Source organism: Mobula hypostoma, chromosome X1, assembly GCF_963921235.1.
Source record: "Mobula hypostoma chromosome X1, sMobHyp1.1, whole genome shotgun sequence".
Taxonomy (NCBI): domain Eukaryota; kingdom Metazoa; phylum Chordata; class Chondrichthyes; order Myliobatiformes; family Myliobatidae; genus Mobula; species Mobula hypostoma.
In genome coordinates this window covers 27,379,206-27,399,386 of record NC_086128.1, presented here as the reverse complement: position 1 = coordinate 27,399,386, position 20,181 = coordinate 27,379,206, and the positions used below count along the sequence as shown (strand labels likewise).

The 20,181-nt window shown below is 40.9% G+C and overlaps 1 protein-coding gene across 2 annotated transcripts in view; it reads left to right on the top strand.

The window, feature by feature from the left end:
- LOC134340581 (glutaminase liver isoform, mitochondrial-like) overlaps window positions 1-20,181 on the top strand; it is a 74,037-nt gene that overhangs the window by 19,727 nt on the left and 34,129 nt on the right. Inside the window, exons 4-12 of one of the 2 annotated variants that reach the window (XM_063037994.1) lie at window positions 5,165-5,294; window positions 5,830-5,909; window positions 7,679-7,842; window positions 8,492-8,550; window positions 9,161-9,190; window positions 15,237-15,269; window positions 15,758-15,816; window positions 18,705-18,771; window positions 19,502-19,552. In XM_063037994.1, coding sequence (XP_062894064.1) covers window positions 5,165-5,294; window positions 5,830-5,909; window positions 7,679-7,842; window positions 8,492-8,550; window positions 9,161-9,190; window positions 15,237-15,269; window positions 15,758-15,816; window positions 18,705-18,771; window positions 19,502-19,552 — 673 coding nt within the window. The remainder of the gene's footprint in view (window positions 1-5,164; window positions 5,295-5,829; window positions 5,910-7,678; window positions 7,843-8,491; window positions 8,551-9,160; window positions 9,191-15,236; window positions 15,270-15,757; window positions 15,817-18,704; window positions 18,772-19,501; window positions 19,553-20,181) is intronic. The other variant, XM_063037995.1, reaches the window with a different exon arrangement.

Genomic DNA, 20,181 nt, shown 5'->3' with positions numbered 1-20,181 from the left:
CAGACAAACTCTCAGAGATTTGCTTGACTCAAGTTTTAGATAGCGACCATTTTAAGTAGAGATGAACAAATAGCGGCAAGCATTAGCGAGAGTGGCTATCTGTTTCTGGGATTGCAGGCCTGTTGGTATGACAATTATGTTAACCACAGTAGCCTGCATCTCATTTAATGGGTGAAATCTAAAGATGGAGTTTCACTAGATCTCATCAGATGATAAGATTCTTGCTAATTTAGTGCTGGTCGATGGCAAGCAAATGAGCAGCAGATTGTTGTCTAGCTCTTGCTGTATAATGGCACAGACTATTTCATTTGCTGAGGAACTGCAAAGGGAATTGACCATTGCACAATTATCACAGGCATCTTCACTTTTGACCTTGAATTGGAAGCCACTGAAGATGGTAGGCCTAAGACACTCCCATTTCTTTAACAATGTTTTCTTGTGTGATAATTGACTCCTAACAACTCCAGCTATCTTCTTTTGTCTGAGGTATTGCTACAGTCATTTGAATATCCTCTCTTTAATTCCTACTGACTTCTTTCCTCAATGTCACACTCAGTCAAACAGCAGCTTCGTGTCAAGGGAAGTACCTCGCACCTTGCCTCTGGGATTTGGATCTTTGGTCCATGTTTGGACCAAGGTTAATGAAGTTTCAAAGTTCAAATTAAATTTATTATCAAAGTATGTATATGTCACCATATACTACCTTGAGATTCATTTACTTGCAGGCATTTACATGAAAATAAAGAAATATGTTAGAATTTATGAAAAACACTTTATAGCAAAGGCTAGCAGACAACCAATGTGCAAAAAGTTTGGAGCTAAATGTTCCTAGTGAAACTCTAACCGAACATCAGTAAGCAGGTTATTGGCAAGTAACACTGCTTGATGACAGTGTCAACATCTCCCATCACTTTGCGAATAGGATGCTGATTTTCCCAGACTGGATTTCTCCATCTTTCTGTGGAAGGCAATTTTCCCCCACTGTCAAGAAGTTGCCGGTGTTGTATCTGTATCGGGATAGTCTTATTCGAGACATGACTAGTTCTTGAGTGCAAGTGTTCAGTAATTCAGCTGTGACCTTGTATGGTTCAAAACTGTTTGTTGCTTCCAGAGAACCCAACTGTTTCTTGATATTCCATGGAGTGATCAAATTGGCTGAAGAATGGCTGCTGTGAGATAGGGATCAGGGATATTCTTCGAACAAATCCTACCATAGCACTTGGATTCTCATTGCTTCTTGGAAAAGATTTCAAAATGTAGTGATCACGATCAATGCAACCTTCATTTTGTTTACCATAAGTCCAGGTTCACTGCTTCAGTGATTTAAAAAAATGTGTATTATTATGCTCCTCTTTCTCTCCCACCTTCTTTCCCTCCACCATCAGATTTCTGAATGGACGATGAACCAACACATGAACACTACCTCACTATTTTTGCTCTCTTTTTGCACTACTTAGTTAATTATATATATTTATCTTTTATAAAATATATGCATATTTTTAGTGTTTTAATATATTTTATTGTAATGCTGCCACAAAACGACAAATTTCATGACGTACGTCAGTTATATTAAACCTGATTTGGATTCATCTTTCTCTTCAACAACTTTAAGCTCGTGCTCTAGGGTGTTTATGATTATTTTTGGAATAAAGAACCAAGCCTTTCCAGTGTCTTACTGGTCATGTGCCTACTGGGCTCATCATCAATATCCTAACAGGTGCACCAGCTAGGGCATGCTTAGGTGAACTGACAAATATCTATAAAATAATCTGGTGCCAGGCCCCTCATATGTAACATAAGTTAACTGTGGTGATGAAATAGCAGGCAGAGCATAGATTACCCTGACCAAGCACTTCCCTGAGCTTACTGCTGTCAGAAAGGTCATAAACCATTTTGCTGCAATGTGTTGGTATTTAAAGACCAGAGTTTATATTTACTCAGTGTAGTATATGTCATAATTGGAATCAAACACTGTTCGAAGGTGAACCAGCTTCTTGTAAGAGTAAATAGAATTAACTAGCAAATAATTTTTCATAACACACTCACTTATAAACATATTACCCTCTATATTTGTTTTGTGTCCAATTACACACAGTACTTTAATTCTTTCAAACCTTTGACTGGAGGAATTCACTTCCAATATTTCTTCCTGCTTTGCTGCCAGACACAGGAAGATATAAATAAAAGTAAATAGTTGGCTGGAACTTCCATCTTGAATAGTTTTTAATAGCTGAAGTGAGTGCTTCCAATAATCCCAGAGTCTCCAGGAAATGAAGATACTTTTCTAGATTTTGCTTCATCGATCAGGAGACAAATCTATGTTGTTTGTGTTCTTTGAATATTTTAATTTATTACAAAAATACTGGGGATTGGGGTAAGGGTTTCACCAACAGTCATCATTAGTCCAATTGGATGATTTATCCTGGGGAGATATCAGAATCAGAATCAGGTTTATTATCACCAGCTTGTGATGTGAAATTTGTTAATTTAGCAGCAGCAGTTCAATGCAATACATGATATAGAAGAAAAAATAATAATAAATAAACTAGTAACTCTTATTCAGTATACTTTATACAGTATACATATATTGAATAGATTAAAAATTGTGCAAAAAAACAGAAATACTATATATTATAAAAAGGTGAGGTAGTGTTCACGGGTTCAATGTCCATTTAGGAATCAGATGGCAGAGGGGAAGAAGCTGTTCCTGAATCGCTGAGTGTGTGCCTTCAGGCTTCTGTATCTCCTACCTGATGGTAACAGTGAGAAAAGGGCATGTCCTGGGTGCAGGAGGTCCTTAATAATGGACGTTCCCTTTCTGAGACACCATTCGTTGAAGACGTTCCGGGTAATTTGTAGGCTAGTACCCAAGATGGAGCCAACTAAATTTACAACCCTCTGCAGCTTCTTTCGGTCCTGTGCAGTAGCCCCCCCATTACCAGACAGTGATGCAGCCTGTCAGAATGTTCTCCCCAGTACATCTATAGAAGTTTTTGAATGTATTTGTTGACATGCCAAATCTCTTCAAACTCCTAATGAAGTATAGCCACTGTCTTGCCTCCTTTATAAATGCATCGATATGTTGGGACCAGGTTAGATCCCCAGAGATCTTGACACCCAGGAACTTGAAACTGTTCACTCTCTCCACATCTGATCCCTCTATGAGGATTGGTATGTGTTTCTTCGTCTTACCCTTCCTGAAGTCCACAATCAGCTCTTTTGTCTTACTGATGTTGAGTGCCAGGTTGTTGCTGTGGCACCACTCCACTAGTTGGCATATCTCACTCCTGTACACCCTCTCATCACCACCTGAGATTCTACCAATAATGGTTGTATCATCAGCAAATTTATAGATGGTATTTGAGCTATGCCTAGCCACACAGTCATGTGTATATAGAGAGTAGAGCAGTGGGCTAAGCACACACCCCTGAGGTGCACCAGTGTTGATTGTCAGTGAGGAGGATATGTTATCACCAATACGCACAGACTGTGGTCTTCCAGTTAGGAAGTCGAGGATCCAATTGCAGAGGGAGGTACAGAGGCCCAGGTTCTGCAACTTCTCAATCAGGATGGTATTAAATGCTGAGCTATAGTTGATGAACAGCATCCTGATGTAAGTGTTTGCGTTGTCCAGGTGGTCTAAAACCGTGTGGAGAACCATTGAAATTGCATCTGCCATTGACTTATTGTGGTGATAGGCAAATTGCAGTGGGCCCAGGTCCTTGCTGAGGCAGGAGTTCAGTCTAGTCGTGACCAACCTCTCAAAGCTTTTCATCACTGTGAGTGCTACCGGGCGATAGTCATTAAGGCAGCTCACGTTATTCTTCTTTGGCACTAGTATGATTGTTGCCCTTTTGAAGCAAGTGGGAACTTCCACCCGTAGCAGTGAGAGATTGAAAATGTCCTTGAATGCTCCCACTAGTTGGTCAGCGCAGGTTTTCAGAGCCTTACCAGCTACTCCATCGGTACATTCTGCCTTGCGAGGGTTCACTCTCTTTAAAGACAGCCTAACATCGGCCTCCGAGACAGAGATCACAGGGTCATCAGGTGCAGCAGGAGTGAGATGGAGACCAGCAGCAAACAACGAAGGCTGAAGGGGTTTTGTATTTTGCAGCAGTTTTGTGCTGCCATAGCATGAGAGTAGGAGCAATAAAATAAGAAAATAAATGATAATAAGGAAAGAGGAGTTATAATTGACAAGGATGGGTCTGGAGGATAACACTTCAACCACTAACTGGACAAATAGTTGAATTAGTTTCTGTGCACCTGTACAGAAGACTTGTTAAACCTCAGTTCTGATAACAGGGCAAACCAAATATGCTTGGCTACTGGAATGCAAATTCTCACATTTGTCACCTTTGTTTTAGGAATCATCAGCACTGCCCTGATTTATACTAGGGATGACAGTGCTATACTTTAAAGTAAGGGCTAGCTTCCTTAGCAGCTCACCATTCCTACCAATATTGTTATATTTCCATAAGAAAACTGACCCTTATTTTAAAGTATAACACTATCATCCCTAGTATGCCTTGCAGTAGAAAATCATTTGATGAAACCTCAAGGAAAGCACCCTTCCAGAGTTGGGAACCCTACTTGCCTGACTGAATTACCACACCCCAAGAGATAGACCCTTTTCCATCTCATGCGGAAAACCGAGGTATCAAGTCTGGTTCACAGGTGTTTAAAACTGGACCACGTATTTTAAGAGGGTGCAACTCGGGATGTAATTATTGACAAATTATGAATAAACTCTTCTCGGGCTTCCAGCCACGTACAGGTGTCAATTATAACTGATGTTTTGATGGCGGGGTTGGTCATCAAGACATCAGTTATAATCGATACCTGTACCTGGCTGGAAGTCCGAGAAGAGTTTATTGGTCAAATACGCCAGGAAAGCACTAGATCCTTTTTCAATCACCAAATTAGTTGACCAAAGGACATACTGGAAGGTTCATACTGTCCCTAGTGTTTCTGGTTTTCAAGAAACAGTGTTCTGGTCATAGAGTAATGTAACACGGAAGCAGGCCTTTCAGCCCCAACTGGTCCATGCTGACCACAGCATCCTCAGAGACTTCAGGAGGCCTATGTGGTAAGCAATGAGTGTTTCTTCAACGCATGGGCCAACGCTGACATAATGCTTTTATTTTTCTTCTTTCTATTTAAGATTTTTTGGGAGTAATATTGTTCTACTGACCCAGGCCTTCAGGAAAAAATTTGTCATTCCCGACTTTGAGCTATTTTCCTCACATATCAATCGGCTTTATGAGAATGCAAGAATGAAGACTGGTGGCAAGGTAAGATCTTGGAAGGGTGGGGCCCCTTTGTGTTTGTAGATGGAATTGGGGGTGCTGTTGGTACAGGGAAGTGGAATTTGATTAAAATGATGTCAAATGAGGGCACTACCAGTTGTCACTTAACTTAGTTTTGGCGTTGGGTTAAGTTCCTACATTGTGAGGTTTCAAGCTTGAGTGTGCTGAATGAAGACCATGTGATTTCAACCAGACAGTATGGCTTCAGCTTATTAATTACATGCTTCAACTCTGCGTCGTTAGTGCCTTTAGCTACTCTGCTTTCAACCACCCATACCCCTAGTTTTGGAGCTCCCTCTATGAAACAAATTTTGTCTCTTTTTTTAAAATCCTCCTCATAGTCTATTTCCTTAACCAAACCCAACCACCCTTTCTAATGCCATTTATAGTTCTGTGTGTGTTTTACACACTCGTTCATTCCGTAGCGTAAAGCACATTTCAAAATCAAAGGCAGTATGTAACTGTAAGTTGCTGTTACCTTTCTAATAATCAAATTTCAATGCGATTGTGTTGTTTTCAGGTTGCTGATTACATCCCACAGCTCACCAAATTCAGTCCCGATCTCTGGGGGGTTTCTCTCTGTACAGTGGATGGACAGAGGTAAGCTTTAAAATCACCAAACACAAACAGAGAGTCATCACATTGTAAATTTGTCAGACAGTTGGGAAATACAACAAACTGGGAAAATCTCTCAAAGCACCAAGTATTCCTCTTGTATCCCCTCAGTAAATGAAATAAGAGTGAGATATGTTTTCAGAGAAGCACGTTTTGGCTAAAGGATAACCTCCTTGTTCAGACCTTTACAATATTAATACTGCAATGGATTATGTGAGACCTAGTGGAGGATAGTTTTCAGGATACTACTTGGGAAGTTGAATGTCTGATGAGTTGGTCCACTCAATCATCCTGCTCCATATATGGCCACTTTGTCCATAATTGCATTAATCATTACCATGCTTTCCATATATCCCTATTTGAAGAGTTAATGAAGGTTGTCCTTGAGCTGCTGTTGGTTTATTAAAACAGTATGGAACTGTTTAAATGAGGTTCTGTATATCAATTTGGATAAACAAAATTGCTAATATGAGCCAAATGATTGTACCGTGCATTTCACCAATACCTAGGTCCAAAGGTTCATTTATTATTAAAGTATGCAACTCTGAAATTCTTCTTCTCCAGATAGCCACAAAACCAAGAAAGAAAAGGACAGCAGCACGATCATCAACACTCCTCCCCACACAAAAAAAACAGAACAGGCACACCGACTCCCAAATTCCCCTCCCCTGCACACAAATAAAACAAGAAAGATCGGTTGAAAAACACAGAATATAAGAAACTATCAGACTGAAGAAAAAGTCTAATGGCCAAGTCCATATCCAAAATGCAGAAAACTTGGTTAACATTCCCCAGGCCCAGTGGCAGGCCTTTCCCTCTCCCTCACCTAGGTGAAAACAGAATTAAAGCCAGATCATATAACCATATGACAGTTACAGCACGGAAACAGGCCATCTTGGCCCTTCTAGTCCGTGCCGAACTCTTACTCTCACTTAGTCCCACCGACCTGCACTCAGCCCAAAACCCTCCATTCCTTTCCTGTCCATATAGCTGTCCAATTTAAATTTAAATGACAACATCGAACCTGCCTCAACCACTTCTGCTGGAAGCTCATTCCACACAGCTACCACTCTCTGAGTAAAGAAGTTCCCCCTCATGTTACCCCTAAACTTTTGCCCTTTAACTCTCAACTCATGTCCTCTTGTTTGAATCTCCCCCACTCTCAATGGAAAAAAGCCTATCCACGTCAACTCTATCTATCTATCCCCCTCATAATTTTAAATACCTCTATCAAGTCTCCCCTCGACCTTCTACGCTCCAAAGAATAAAGACCCAACTTGTTCAACCTTTCTCTGTAACTTAGGTGATGAAACCCAGGTAACATTCCAGTAAATCTCCTCCGTACTCTCTCAATTTTATTAACATCTTTCCTATAATTCGGTGACCAGAACTGTACACAATACTCCAAATTTGGCCTCACCAATGCCTTATAAAATTTCAAAATTACATCCCAACTCCTATACTCAATGCTCTGATTTATAAAGGCCAATATACCAAAAGCTTTCTTCACCACCCTATCCACATGAATTCCACCTTCAGGGAACTGATCCTAGATCCCTCTGTTCTACTGCATTCTTCAATGCCCTAGCATTTACCATGTATGTCCTATTTTGATTAGTCCTACCAAAATGTAACACCTCACATTTTTCAGCATTAAACATCTTTTTTCAGCATCAGTTTTCATTGTATTTATTTAGAAAATATAGATTTATCTAATCTGGAGACATCCAACTTTTTTCTTTTGTTCTCTTTAGACACTCCATTGGAGATACCAAAATTCCCTTCTGCTTACAATCTTGCATCAAGCCATTGGAGTATGCTATTGCTGTTAATGAGTTTAGCACTGACTATGTTCACCAGTATGTGGGCAAAGAACCCAGCGGACTACGGTTCAATAAAGTCTTTTTGAACGAAGAAGGTGAGTATCATAGCAACATACAAGTGTTTCAATAAGCACCCTAGGCTTAACCAAATTGACAAGCTCAGGGGACCAGGGCGCCATCACCTCTTGGCAACAGAATACACAAAGGAGATTCATCTCACCTGCACATAGTCTGTTGCTATAGAGCGTTCATTTATTGTGGAATAATAGAACTAATTATACATCCGTTATCAACAAAAAAAAAGAAAAGAATTGCATCAAATACTCGGAGTTTGAACATTATACTGAAAAAGATCAGAGAAATAAACGTAAGGCATGAAAATCTCAAAGGAACATATGGCACCTGTACTCTTGTATGCAGCAGGAAAATAATTAGTGAAATGGGCCTCCGCTTTGCCGCTTTTTTAATACAACAGTTGTACTACAAGTACCATCTGTTTCATCTTAAGTGTTTGAAATGATGTTGTAAAGGCTATGGTCATTTACAGGAGCCGGTAATATCCCAATAATTAGATCTTATGGGCATTAGGTAATTGTGACAATAGAACCTTAATGGGTTGGCCTGCTGAAAGATGGCTACACATTGGGTTGCCAAAGCAGAAGCAAAGACAAGCAGTGCAATTTAAAAAAATACTGTACAAGATCACTTCATACTGCTAATCTAAATATTCTATTTTGTCTTTAGATAAGCCCCATAATCCCATGGTAAATGCAGGTGCAATCGTTATTACCTCACTTATTAAGGTAAGATAATATGGCTATTGAGACAGAATGAAGAACCAAGTTAAGCAAGCCCACCAGAGAATGAGCCAGTACATGTGTGGGGCAGTTTGACCCTGCTGTAGACACAGTAAAACTATCACCAAAGGTACTGCTATATTGTTTGTACTGCATACTCGCTGTCAGAAGCAACCTTGTCAGATAAACAAGGTGTTGTTGAAGACGACAATGATCAGTCACAGTAATCTAATGATGTCACAACAGCTACTTTTTTCAATATATTGTGCCTCATACAAGATAGAGACAATGGAAGCCTCAGGTAGAAATTCCAATTGGGACATTCAATCCTGCATTTTGGTGGTCTGATGCAATCAAATGTGAATTTAGTTATAAAATGTCCCGCCTGGTGGATTCCTAATCTCACTGGGATTCTCAAAGAAGTTACTCACAAATCCAAGGTTAAGCCAATGTAAGGTACTAAATCACAGTTAATTGATGATGGCTACATAATGACGCTGCAGCTAAATCAGAGTGATTCGTTTGCCAATTTTCTCAAAAGTTGCAAAACCAGATGATGCACAGTCATGGTGACTTCAGAACTGATGTATACTTTTGTGTCTTGTTTATATTTCAGAAATTGCTGGGCAGTCAAGAACCAGTCTTGGTAATGACCTTTGACCAAAGTGATATAGAAGGATGGGTAGTAACATTCCTTTTTGCAGTTCCACTAAAATTCCAGCTGATAAAGAATTCCCAGAAATCCAGAACATTGATGTTCTGGATGGTCAAGTGACTCCACCAACCACAGACATTCCTGCTTTCTAACTAATTTTCTCCTCCAAATCCTTTTGCACTTCAGTAGTGCTGCAATTACGACTCTGAGCTGGTATGAAGCTAACACAGACCACGGGTCAAGCCTGTGACCCATCTGCTCTGAACAATAAATATTTCACTTAAATAATGTAAAGATTACACTGGACAACAAATTTTTTGAGAGTGTTGCTTCCTCAGAATTTCTTTTAGTTATGATAGGCCACTTGCAGCTGCACACAAATATAATATCAGGCTACTTGTATCATGTAGGAATTTGGAGAAACAAGAAATTAACTTTTATTGAATATAATGTGTTTAATTGCATAACGATGCTGATGCTTTCCAATAGCTTAACTAAGCTAAAATGATTTGTTGATGATTTTCATTTGTACTCAGTGTCTGAGGCTTCTTGCTTTATATAATCAGCCAGCATTGATGGTTTCCAGTTGCCCTGATACCGATTCTCCATGACCGCAATGCCCTGGTGAAACCTTTCACCATGCTTGTCACTAACAGTACCAGATTTACAGGGAAGAAGTCTAAATGGAAATGCAGAAAATGAACCTGTAGTGACATGTTGCACTTCATGGTATTGTATGCTTGAAGTATGTTGTCAACCAGCTGCATGTAGTTTGGTGCTCTGTGGCTGCCAAGAAAATTTTCAATATCCTTGAATGCCTTCCATGTGATTTTCTCCGGTCCCACGAGAAGTTCTTCGAACTGCCTGACATTGATGATCTGGTTGGTTTGTGGGCCGACAAAAATACCTTCCATAATCTTGGCATCAGTTACTGTGACTTGAATTATAAATTGAAATAACAAATATAGCTGATTTCAAAAATAATGGTGTGTTATAGGGAATTTCCATGGTGATTTTCATGACCACCAGTCCAAAATCCATAAGATGCACCCAAAAGTATTCAGAAAGCAAAATCTTTGTTGTCTAGTGTTACGACTGGAAAGAATTGTTGAGAAATGTACTAATTTTTCACTTCTTGCTCCATTCTAGACACTCATGCTGATCTTTCCCTCAAGTTTATTCAGGCTATTAAAAACTGCAGAGTAAGACTGGTTTCCATTTAGGCAGAGTGACAAGCGGACACATTAGAGGAGGGTAAATACATTTAGTGGGGTGCTGACACAACCTGTGTTTAGTCAGGAAATAATACCTGGTAATCAGAAACCAAACTGACTGACTTTGCGTAATCCTTTTGAAAACACAAAGCTTTTTCTTTGTCACGAACCCTTCAGCTGCACATCCCCATCGCTATGGCAATCTTCAAGTAGCTCATTTGTATGTGTGTTTCATTTCACACCGCCTGGTAAGTGTCAAACATATCACAGTATGCCTGATTAAAACCCAATGCTGCTTTGCACCACATTCCAGTCTTTTAATCCAGGGTCATACATCAAGTCTGATGCCAAGGTATATTTTGCAATCACTTCAAGAAATAGATTTGTAATGTTGCCTAATGGCAAGGTGTCTGTTCACTTCCTTTGTGGGCAATATCCACAGCAACCCACACGGTTGAAAGAAGAACATTCTCTTAATCAGTCTAAGTCCTTCTGCAGCCTTCCTGTTTCCTCAACATTACCAGCCCCTCCACCAATCCTTGTAACATCTGCAAACTTGGCAACAAAGCCATCTATTCCATCATCTAAACCATTAATATACAGCATAAGAAGAAGTGGTCCCATCACCGACCCCTGCGGAACACCACTAGTCACTGGCAGCCAACCAGAAAAGGATCCTTTTATTCCCACTCACTGCCTCCTACCAATCAGCCAATACTCTAACCATGTTAGTAACTTTCCTGTAATACCATGGGCTCTTAACTTGGTGAGCAGCCTCGTGTGGCACCTTGTCAAAGGCCTTCTGAAAATCCAAATATATAACATCCACTACATCCCCTTTATCTATCCTACATGTAATCTCCTCAAAGAATTCCAACAGGTTCGTCAGGCAGGATTTTCCCTGAAGGAAACCATGCTGACTTTGTCCTATCTTGTGCTATGTCACCAAGTACTCCATAACAGCATCCTTAACAATTGACTCCAATATCTTCCCAGCCACTGATGTCAGGCTAACTGGTCTATAATTTCCCTTCTGCTGTCTTCCTCCTTTCTTAAAGAGTGGAGTGATATTTGCAATTTTCCAGCTCTCTGGCACCATGCCAGAGTCCAATGATTTTTGAAGACTAATTACTAGTGCCTCCACAATCTCTACCACTGCCTCTTTCAGAACCCTAGGGTGCAGTTCATCCAATCCAGGCACCCTTAGAATGCTTAGGTCTTTCAGCTTTTTGAGCACCTTCTCCCTTGTAATAGTAACCACACTCAATTCTCTTCCCTCACGCACTTCAACATCTGGCACACCGCTAGTGTCTTCCACAGTGAAGACTGATGCAAAATACTCATTTAGTTCATCTGCCATCTCCTTGTTCCCCCGTTATTAATTTTCTGTCCTTGTTTTCTAGTGGTCTCATATCCTTTTATTTTTATCCACTCTTTTATTTTTTTTAGATACTTGAAGCTTTTACTGTCCACTTTGATATTGTTTGCAAGCTTGCTTTCATATTTCATCTTTTCCCTCCTAATGATTCTGTCTGTAGGTTTTTAAAAGCTTCCCAATCCTCTAGCTTCCCACTAATTTTGCTTTGTTTGTATGCCCACTCTTTTGCTTTTACATTAGCTTTGACTTCCCTTATCAGCTAGTTATACAATTTTGCCATTTGAGTATTTCTTGTTTTTGAAATACATCTATCCTGCACCTTCCTCATTTTCCCCAGAAACTCACACCATTGTTCCTCTGCTGTCATCCCTGCCAGCATCTCCTTCCAACTTACTTTGGCCAATAACCTCATTAAGGATGAGGTTTCAGGGTACTTGCAGGCACATAATATTTAAGCCAAAGTCAGCATGACTTCCTTAAGGGGAAATCTTGCCTGACAGATCTGTTGGAATTCTTTGAGGAAATAAATGACATGATAGACAAAGGAGAGTCAGTAGATGTTGTGTACTTGAACTTTCAGAAGGCCTTTGACAAGATGCCACACATGAGGCTGCTTAACAAGGTAAGAGCCCGTGGTATTACAGGAAAGGTACCTAGCATGGATAGAGCATTGGGTGACTGTTCACCCTGTTACTGTCAGGTAGGAGGCACAGAAGCCTGAAGGCACACATTCGGAAGTTCAGGAACAGCTTCTTCCCCTCTGCCATCCGAATTCTAAATGGACATTGAACCCATGAACACTACCTCACTACTTTTTAAAAACGCAAACATGAGGAAATCTGCAGATGCTGGAAATTCAAACAACACACATAAAAAATGCTGGCGAACGCAGCAGACCAGGCAGCATCTCTAGGAAGAGGTACAGTCGACATTTCGGGCCAAGACCCTTCGTCAGGTCTCGAAGGGTCTCGGCCCAAAACGTCGACTGTACCTCTTCCTAGAGATGCTGCCTGGCCTGCTGCGTTCACCAGCATTTTTTATGTGTGTCACTACTTTTTATTTCTGTTATTTTACACTTACTCATTTTAACTTAACTATTTAATAGACATCTATACTTAATGTAACTCAGGTTTTTTCCTCCATATTTATTGATCGCATATTTCATTGTACTACGGCTATAAAGTTAACAAATTTCGCAACATACGCTGGTGATATTAAATCTGATTTTGATTCTGACTGGCAGGAGGCAAAGAGTCGGAATAAAGGAGGCCATTTGTGACTGCTGGTGAATAGTGGTGTTTCGCAAGGGTCAGTGTTGGGACCACTCCTTTTCACTTTATTTGTCAATGATCTGCAAGAAGGAATTGATGGCTTTGTGGCCAGGTTTGCAAACAAGATGAAGATAGGTGGAGGGGCAGATAGTGTTGAGGAAGCAGGGAGTCTGCAGAAGGACAGATGCATTGGGAGAATGGGCAAAGTTGTGGTTTAGGGAAGTGTATAGTCATGCACTTTGGTAGAAGGATTAAAAGTGTGGACTATTTTCTAAGTGGAGAGAAAATTCAAAAATCAAAGGTGCAAAGGGACTTGGTAGTACTCATGCAGGATTCCCTAAAGGGAGTGAGTTGCAGGTTGAGTTGGTGATGAGGCAGGCAAATGCAATGTTCGCACTCATTTCTTGAGGACGAGAATATAAAAGCAAGGATGTAATGCTGAAACTTTATAAAGCATTGGTGAGACGGCACTTGAAGTATTGTGAGCAGTTTGGGGCCCCTTGTCTAAGCAAAAATGTGCTGACATTGGAGAGGGTCCAGAGGAGGTTCACAAGAATTAGCCCAGGAATGAAAGGGTTAATGTATGAGGAGCATTTGATGGCTCTGGGCCAGTACTTGCTGGTGTTCAGAAGAATGAGAGGGGATCTCATTGAAATCTATCAAATATTGAAAGACCTAGAGAGAATGGACATAGAGAGGATGTTTCCTATAGTGGGGGAGTCTAGGACCAGAGGGGACAGTCTTAGAATAGAGGGCCATCCTTTTGGAACAGAGATGAGGAAAAATTTCTTTGGAGCTCATTGCTACAGACAACTGTGCAGGCTAACTCACTGGGTATATTTAAGGTGGAGGTTGATAAGGTCTTGATTAATTAGGATGTCAAAGTTTATTTCAACGCATTTCTCTCCATGTAGATATCTCTATGGTGCTATTTTTGGATGACACACACATTTAGCAATAGCTGCACTTGCTCCCTTAGAACTCAAAAACAGTTACTTTCTCCAAGCTATAAGACTGATCAAAACCTCCACCCACCAATTCACTATACTTTATTATTTCCTGTCAGTCACCTTATGTACAGCCTCACATCGCTCTATGGACATTCGATCTATCTATGTATATAAGCTATCTTGTGTATTCATTTTTATTGTATGTTTTTATTATTAAAATTGGGCACATGGCCAAGTGGTTAAAGCGTTCATCTAGTGATCTGAAGGTAGCTAGTTCGAGCCTTAGCTGTGGCAGCGTGTTTGTGTCCTTGAGCAAGGCACTTAACCACACATTGCTCTAGTGTCTGTGCAAGGAGTGGCGCCCCACACAGACTTCCAATCTGCGCCTTGTAAGGCATGAAAATGCCCGACGCAGGCCTCTCATGGTCTGAGTCGACGTTCTCCTTATTATTACTTATTTTTTCTCAGCTCAAGCTAGTTACCGGCTTTATTATTATTATGGAAATGACTAAACAGTCGACGTTTCGAGCCAAGACCCTTCATCAAGACGTTGACTGTTTACTCTTTTCCATAGATGCTGCCTGGCCTGCTGAGTTCCTCCAGAATTTTGTGTGTGTTGCTTGGATTTACAGCATCTGCAAATTTTCTCATTATTATTATTATTATTGTATTCTTTCTCTTTTGTGTTTTTTTTGTACTGCATCAGATCTGGAGTAACAATTATTTCATTGTCCTTACATTGTGTACAGGAAATGACATTAAAAATCTTGAATCTTGACATGAAAGATTCCAGTTCAAAGATGCAGATGTTTCTCTACCCCTCAGTTATTTTCACTGAGGTTAAATTATTAAGACATTAAAAGTTGCAGTGTGTGTGAGCTTGCTGTCCATAAAATTGGCATTTCCTACATTACAAAAAAGAGATCACTTTGTATTTTATTGGCTGTAAAGCATTTTGAGGCAAACTGAAATTGTGAAAGGTATTATATAAGTCAAAGTCCATCCCATTAATTTTGCTATCCTGCTCATGTCTAACATGGTGAGTGCATTATTCTTGCTGTTTTCCCCTCTTCTTGTCTATGGTGTCCCATTGTCACCCACAGGCAATATGTACACTACCACAAGATGGCTGCCAGTGCCCCTGGATTTTCATGAGTTTTTGAATTGGGTGCTACAAGGAATATCTTTCGGCTTTAATACACTTTTTCACTCTTGTATTTGCAGCCTGGTGCAAACAAAGCAGAGAAGTTTGACTGTGTAAGTATTTCAATAACAACACCATAGCAAAAAAGATGTGACAATTTCCCCAGAGACTTTACCTGGCCACACAGAAACTAATGTTCATTCAGTTGGTGCCATGCAGAGAACTAGATGTGCCAAACCAAACAAAAAAGCTTGTGTGATAGGGTATTTTGTTTAAAAGGACGCCTACTTCTGGTAAATTTGACTGTTTAGAAGCATGAGAAAAGGAAATCCTTCAGCAATCTTCAAGAATGTGCAAAAGCTTCACAGCACTAATCTGATTTGCATGTTATCTTGTGTAATCCATGAAATACAGTTCACAATGAACATTCAACAATTGTGTTAATACCTTCTAAAAATATCTGTTAATACCATTATGATTAAATTTCACAAGAGTTGGTCAAGTACATCAATCTAGGTGAGTTCTATGTACTCTGGACTATCATTGCACTCAGCATCAAAAGCTTTGCACGCTGAGTCTAAAGTTATTTTCCTCTCTACAGGTTATGCACTTCCTTAATAAGATGGCTGGTAATGAATACGTGGGCTTCAGCAATGCGACGTAAGTGCCAATCTCTATTCCAAAGATCCGTGCAGTTTGCAATTTGCTATTAATCTCTACTATTATTAGTGGGCTTACTACCTGTCTTCAGTTTTATTCAGTGATGATCTTGAGTCAGATTTTTGCCATCACAAAGAAGGCAGTGCCTCTACTTCCTTAGAGGCTTGTGCAAATTTGGCACACCATCTAAGGCTTTTGACAAACTTCTTTGGATGCACAGTGGAGAGCATCCAGACTGGTTTCATCATGGCATTTTCCATACCAGGGTATGGAAACGCCAATGCCCAAGGACGGGGAGAAAACCTACTCAGCTCTGAGAAGCTGTGGTGGTCACAGCCCAGTCCATCACAGGCAAAGTCCCCCCCACCATTGAGCACATCTACAAGGAGTACTGTCACAAGAAAACTCTTTAGATTCTGGAATAGTTCCTGAGGATTGGAGGGTGGCTAATGTAACCCCACTTTTTAAAAAAGGAGGGAGACAGAAACCGGGGAATTATAGACTGGTTAGCCTGACATCGGTGGTGGGGAAACTGCTGGAGTCAGTTATCAAAGATGTGATAACAGCACATTTGGAAAGCGGTGAAATCATCGGACAAAGTCAGCATGGATTTGTGAAAGGAAAATCATGTCTGACGAATCTCATAGAATTTTTTGAGGATGTAACTAGTAGAGTGGATAGGGGAGAACCAGTGGATGTGGTATATTTGGATTTTCAAAAGGCTTTTGACAAGGTCCCACACAGGAGATTAGTGTGCAAACTTAAAGCACACAGTATTGGGGGTATGGTATTGATGTGGATAGAGAATTGGTTGGCAGACAGGAAGCAAAGAGTGGGAATAAACGGGACCTTTTCAGAATGGCAGGCAGTGACTAGTGGGGTACCGCAAGGCTCAGTGCTGGGACCCCAGTTGTTTACAATATATATTAATGACTTGGATGAGGGAATTAAATGCAGCATCTCCAAGTTTGCGGATGACACGAAGCTGGGCGGCAGTGTTAGTTGTGAGGAGGATGCTAAGAGGATGCAGGGTGACTTGGATAGGTTAGGTGAGTGGGCAAATTCATGGCAGATGCAATTTAATGTGGATAAATGTGAGGTTATCCACTTTGGTGGCAAAAACAGGAAAACAGATTATCATCTGAATGGTGGCCGATTAGGAAAAGGGGAGGTGCAACGAGACCTGGGTGTCATTATACACCAGTCATTGAAAGTGGGCATGCAGGTACAGCAGGCGGTGAAAAAGGCGAATGGTATGCTGGCATTCATAGCGAGAGGATTCGAGTACAGGAGCAGGGAGGTACTACTGCAGTTGTACAAGGCCTTGGTGAGACCACACCTGGAGTATTGTGTGCAGTTTTGGTCCCCTAATCTGAGGAAAGACATCCTTGCCATAGAGGGAGTACAAAGAAGGTTCACCAGATTGATTCCTGGGATGGCAGGACTTTCATATGATGAAAGACTGGGTCGACTAGGCTTATACTCGCTGGAATTTAGAAGATTGAGGGGGGATCTTATTGAAACATATAAAATCCTAAAGGGATTGGACAGGCTAGATGCAGGAAGATTGTTTCCGATGTTGGGGAAGTCCAGAACGAGGGGTCACAGTTTGAGGATAAAGGGGAAGCCTTTTAGGACCGAGATGAGGGAAAACTTCTTCACACAGAGAGTAGTGAATCTGTGGAATTCTCTGCCACAGGAAACAGTTGAGGCCAGTTCATTGGCTATATTTAAGAGGGAGTTAGATATGGCCCTTGTGGCTAAAGGGATCAGGGGGTATGGAGGGAAGGCTGGTACAGGGTTCTGAGTTGGATGATCAGCCATGATCATACTGAATGGCGATGCAGGCTCGAAGGGCCGAATGGCCTACCCCTGCACCTATTTTCTATGGTTTTTTTTCTATGTTTGAAAACAGCATCCTTCATCAAGGGCCCCTGCATTCAGGCTATGCGCTCTTTTCACTCCTACCATCAGACAGGAGGTACGAGAGCCTTAGATCCCACATCACCAGGTTCAGGAACAGCTATTACCCTTCAACCATCAGGATCCTGATCCAGCGTGGATAACTTCACTCACCTCAACTCTGAACTGATTCCACAACATACAGACACTTTCAAGGACTCCACAACTCATGTTCTCAGTATTATTTTTATTGTATTTACACAGTTTGTCTTCTTTTGCATATTGGTTGTTTGTCAGCCCTGGTTTGTGTGCAGTTTTTCATTGATCCCATTGTATTACTCTGCTCTACTGTGAATGCCTGCAAGAAAATGAATCTCGGGGTAGTATGTGGTGACACGTATGTACTTAGATTTAAGTGCCACTCTAGAACATCACATCACCTGAACTGGTACTACAGTTCCCCCAGTTGATTCAGGATGATGTACACACTCAAAGAGCACTGAGTTCTCCACAATAACCTGGCAAGCGTTTTACTTCCAAGAGCAGATTGACCATAGAGAACAGATTAATTGCTCAGATCAAAGTTGTTCAAATCTCTAGACTGCCAGGTACTATAAAAGCCCACTCATGAGATCATGTTTTGTGAATTTTATCCTCATTCTTGCCCACAAGGTAACTCACTGGTTTCTTTGGTACCTGTTGGGACATCCTAGGCACATGAGAAGTTTGATGTAAATTCAAATGCATTCCTTTCAAATGGCTTTCTTTCTGGAATGCTTTTCCAAAGGCACCTCTTCAAAATGCAATGCACACTTCCATTTCCAATATTTTCTAAGCAGGTAGCAAGAGGTTGACCCATGTCCCATTTCTCAAATTTCTTATTTCAATTTCTGCTCAACCTTTTTGTGAATACAGTATTCAATTTGGTTATGATATGAGAAGTTTCTGTGAATCATTATTAATGCACTTTTCTTTCCACGACCAAGGTTTCAGTCAGAGAAGGAGACAGGAGACAGGAATTTTGCTATTGGGTACTACTTGAAGGAGAAGAAGGTGAGCCAAAACCAAAACTGTGGAATTAAATGGAAAACCAGGCAAAACTGCAGATGCCAAATCTGGAACAAAAACAATGCTGGAAGAACACAGCTGGTCAGGCAGCACCAGCAGAAAGAGAAACCAGTTAATGTTTCAGGTCACTGACTAGTTCTGAGGAAGGGTAACTGACCTAAAATGTTGATTTTTTTTTTTCCCTTCTACAGCTGCCGCTTGACTGGATTGAGTTCTTCCAGCATTTCTATTGTTAATGTGGAGTTAAATGCCTGTCTAATATTCACACAGAAAGTTTGCTGTTGTCTTGATGGAAGTTTTGGAAGGCACAATCTGTCTACATAGGACTCAAACATCAATAATGCAGTGCATGAGCCCTGATCTACTTACACTTTGCCTGCAGTAAGACTGGCAACTCAAAATCATTGGTGCTCCTTCCTGCAGAAATACCATGTTAAAAAGTATCATTTCAAGTATTGTTGTGTTTGGCTAAAAGCTGAGCTCAGACACGACAGTCAGTCACCAGTTAACAACCATCCACCATTTTATCTTTCTGCATCCAACTGAAATCAATTGAGTATTTTAAATACGGGCTTGCAGTGACCATTGTTGATCAGAATGCTGGCACTGGAGCTATTATGATTATTTATGTGAATGGTTTGTAAAATTAGAAAAAATATGCCTCCAACTGGTGTTTCATTAGGTAATGTTGTCTTATGTTTTTATGTTACCTCAGTGCTTTCCAGAAGGCGTTGATATGATAGCAACATTGGATTTTTATTTCCAGGTGGGTAAAGTAGCTGTTCACAGTTGTGCTGGGATGCAAGCTGGGTCAATGGCTATCCCTCACTCCAATACATTAGTTGTAATCTAATATTATAACTATCATAACACTTGCTTAGCACTAAATTGGCAAAGTGGGATGAAGGTCTGGGATGAGGGTGCTTACCTCTGTCAAAGCTGGCACATTTTGCATGCCACAGTTCCCAAGGAGACATTGGATTGCTTAGAGGGAGAGAGAGTTTAAAAGAAGCAAATGGAGGAGTGGCCATTGTGTGAGTGGCCCATGTTAGAGTGGGGATTTGAGGCTTTGGCTCATTGAGGCTTCGGTGAGGAGAGACATAGACCATAGGTAGATATTTTTTCCATTTTTCTTCCCCCCTTCCCCCCTTCCCCCCCTTCCCTCCTTCCCCCAGCAGGTAGTGGAATGTTCCTTTTGCAGGATGTGGGAAGGCAGGGAGACCTCCAGTGTCCCAGACAATGACATCTGCAAGAAGTGCATCCAGCTGCAGCTTCTTCCAGACCATGTTAAGGAGTTGGATCTGGAACTAGATGAACTCCAGATCATTCAAGAGGCTGAAGTGTTGATAGACAAGACACACATGGAGGTAGTTACACCCATGGTGCAGGACACAG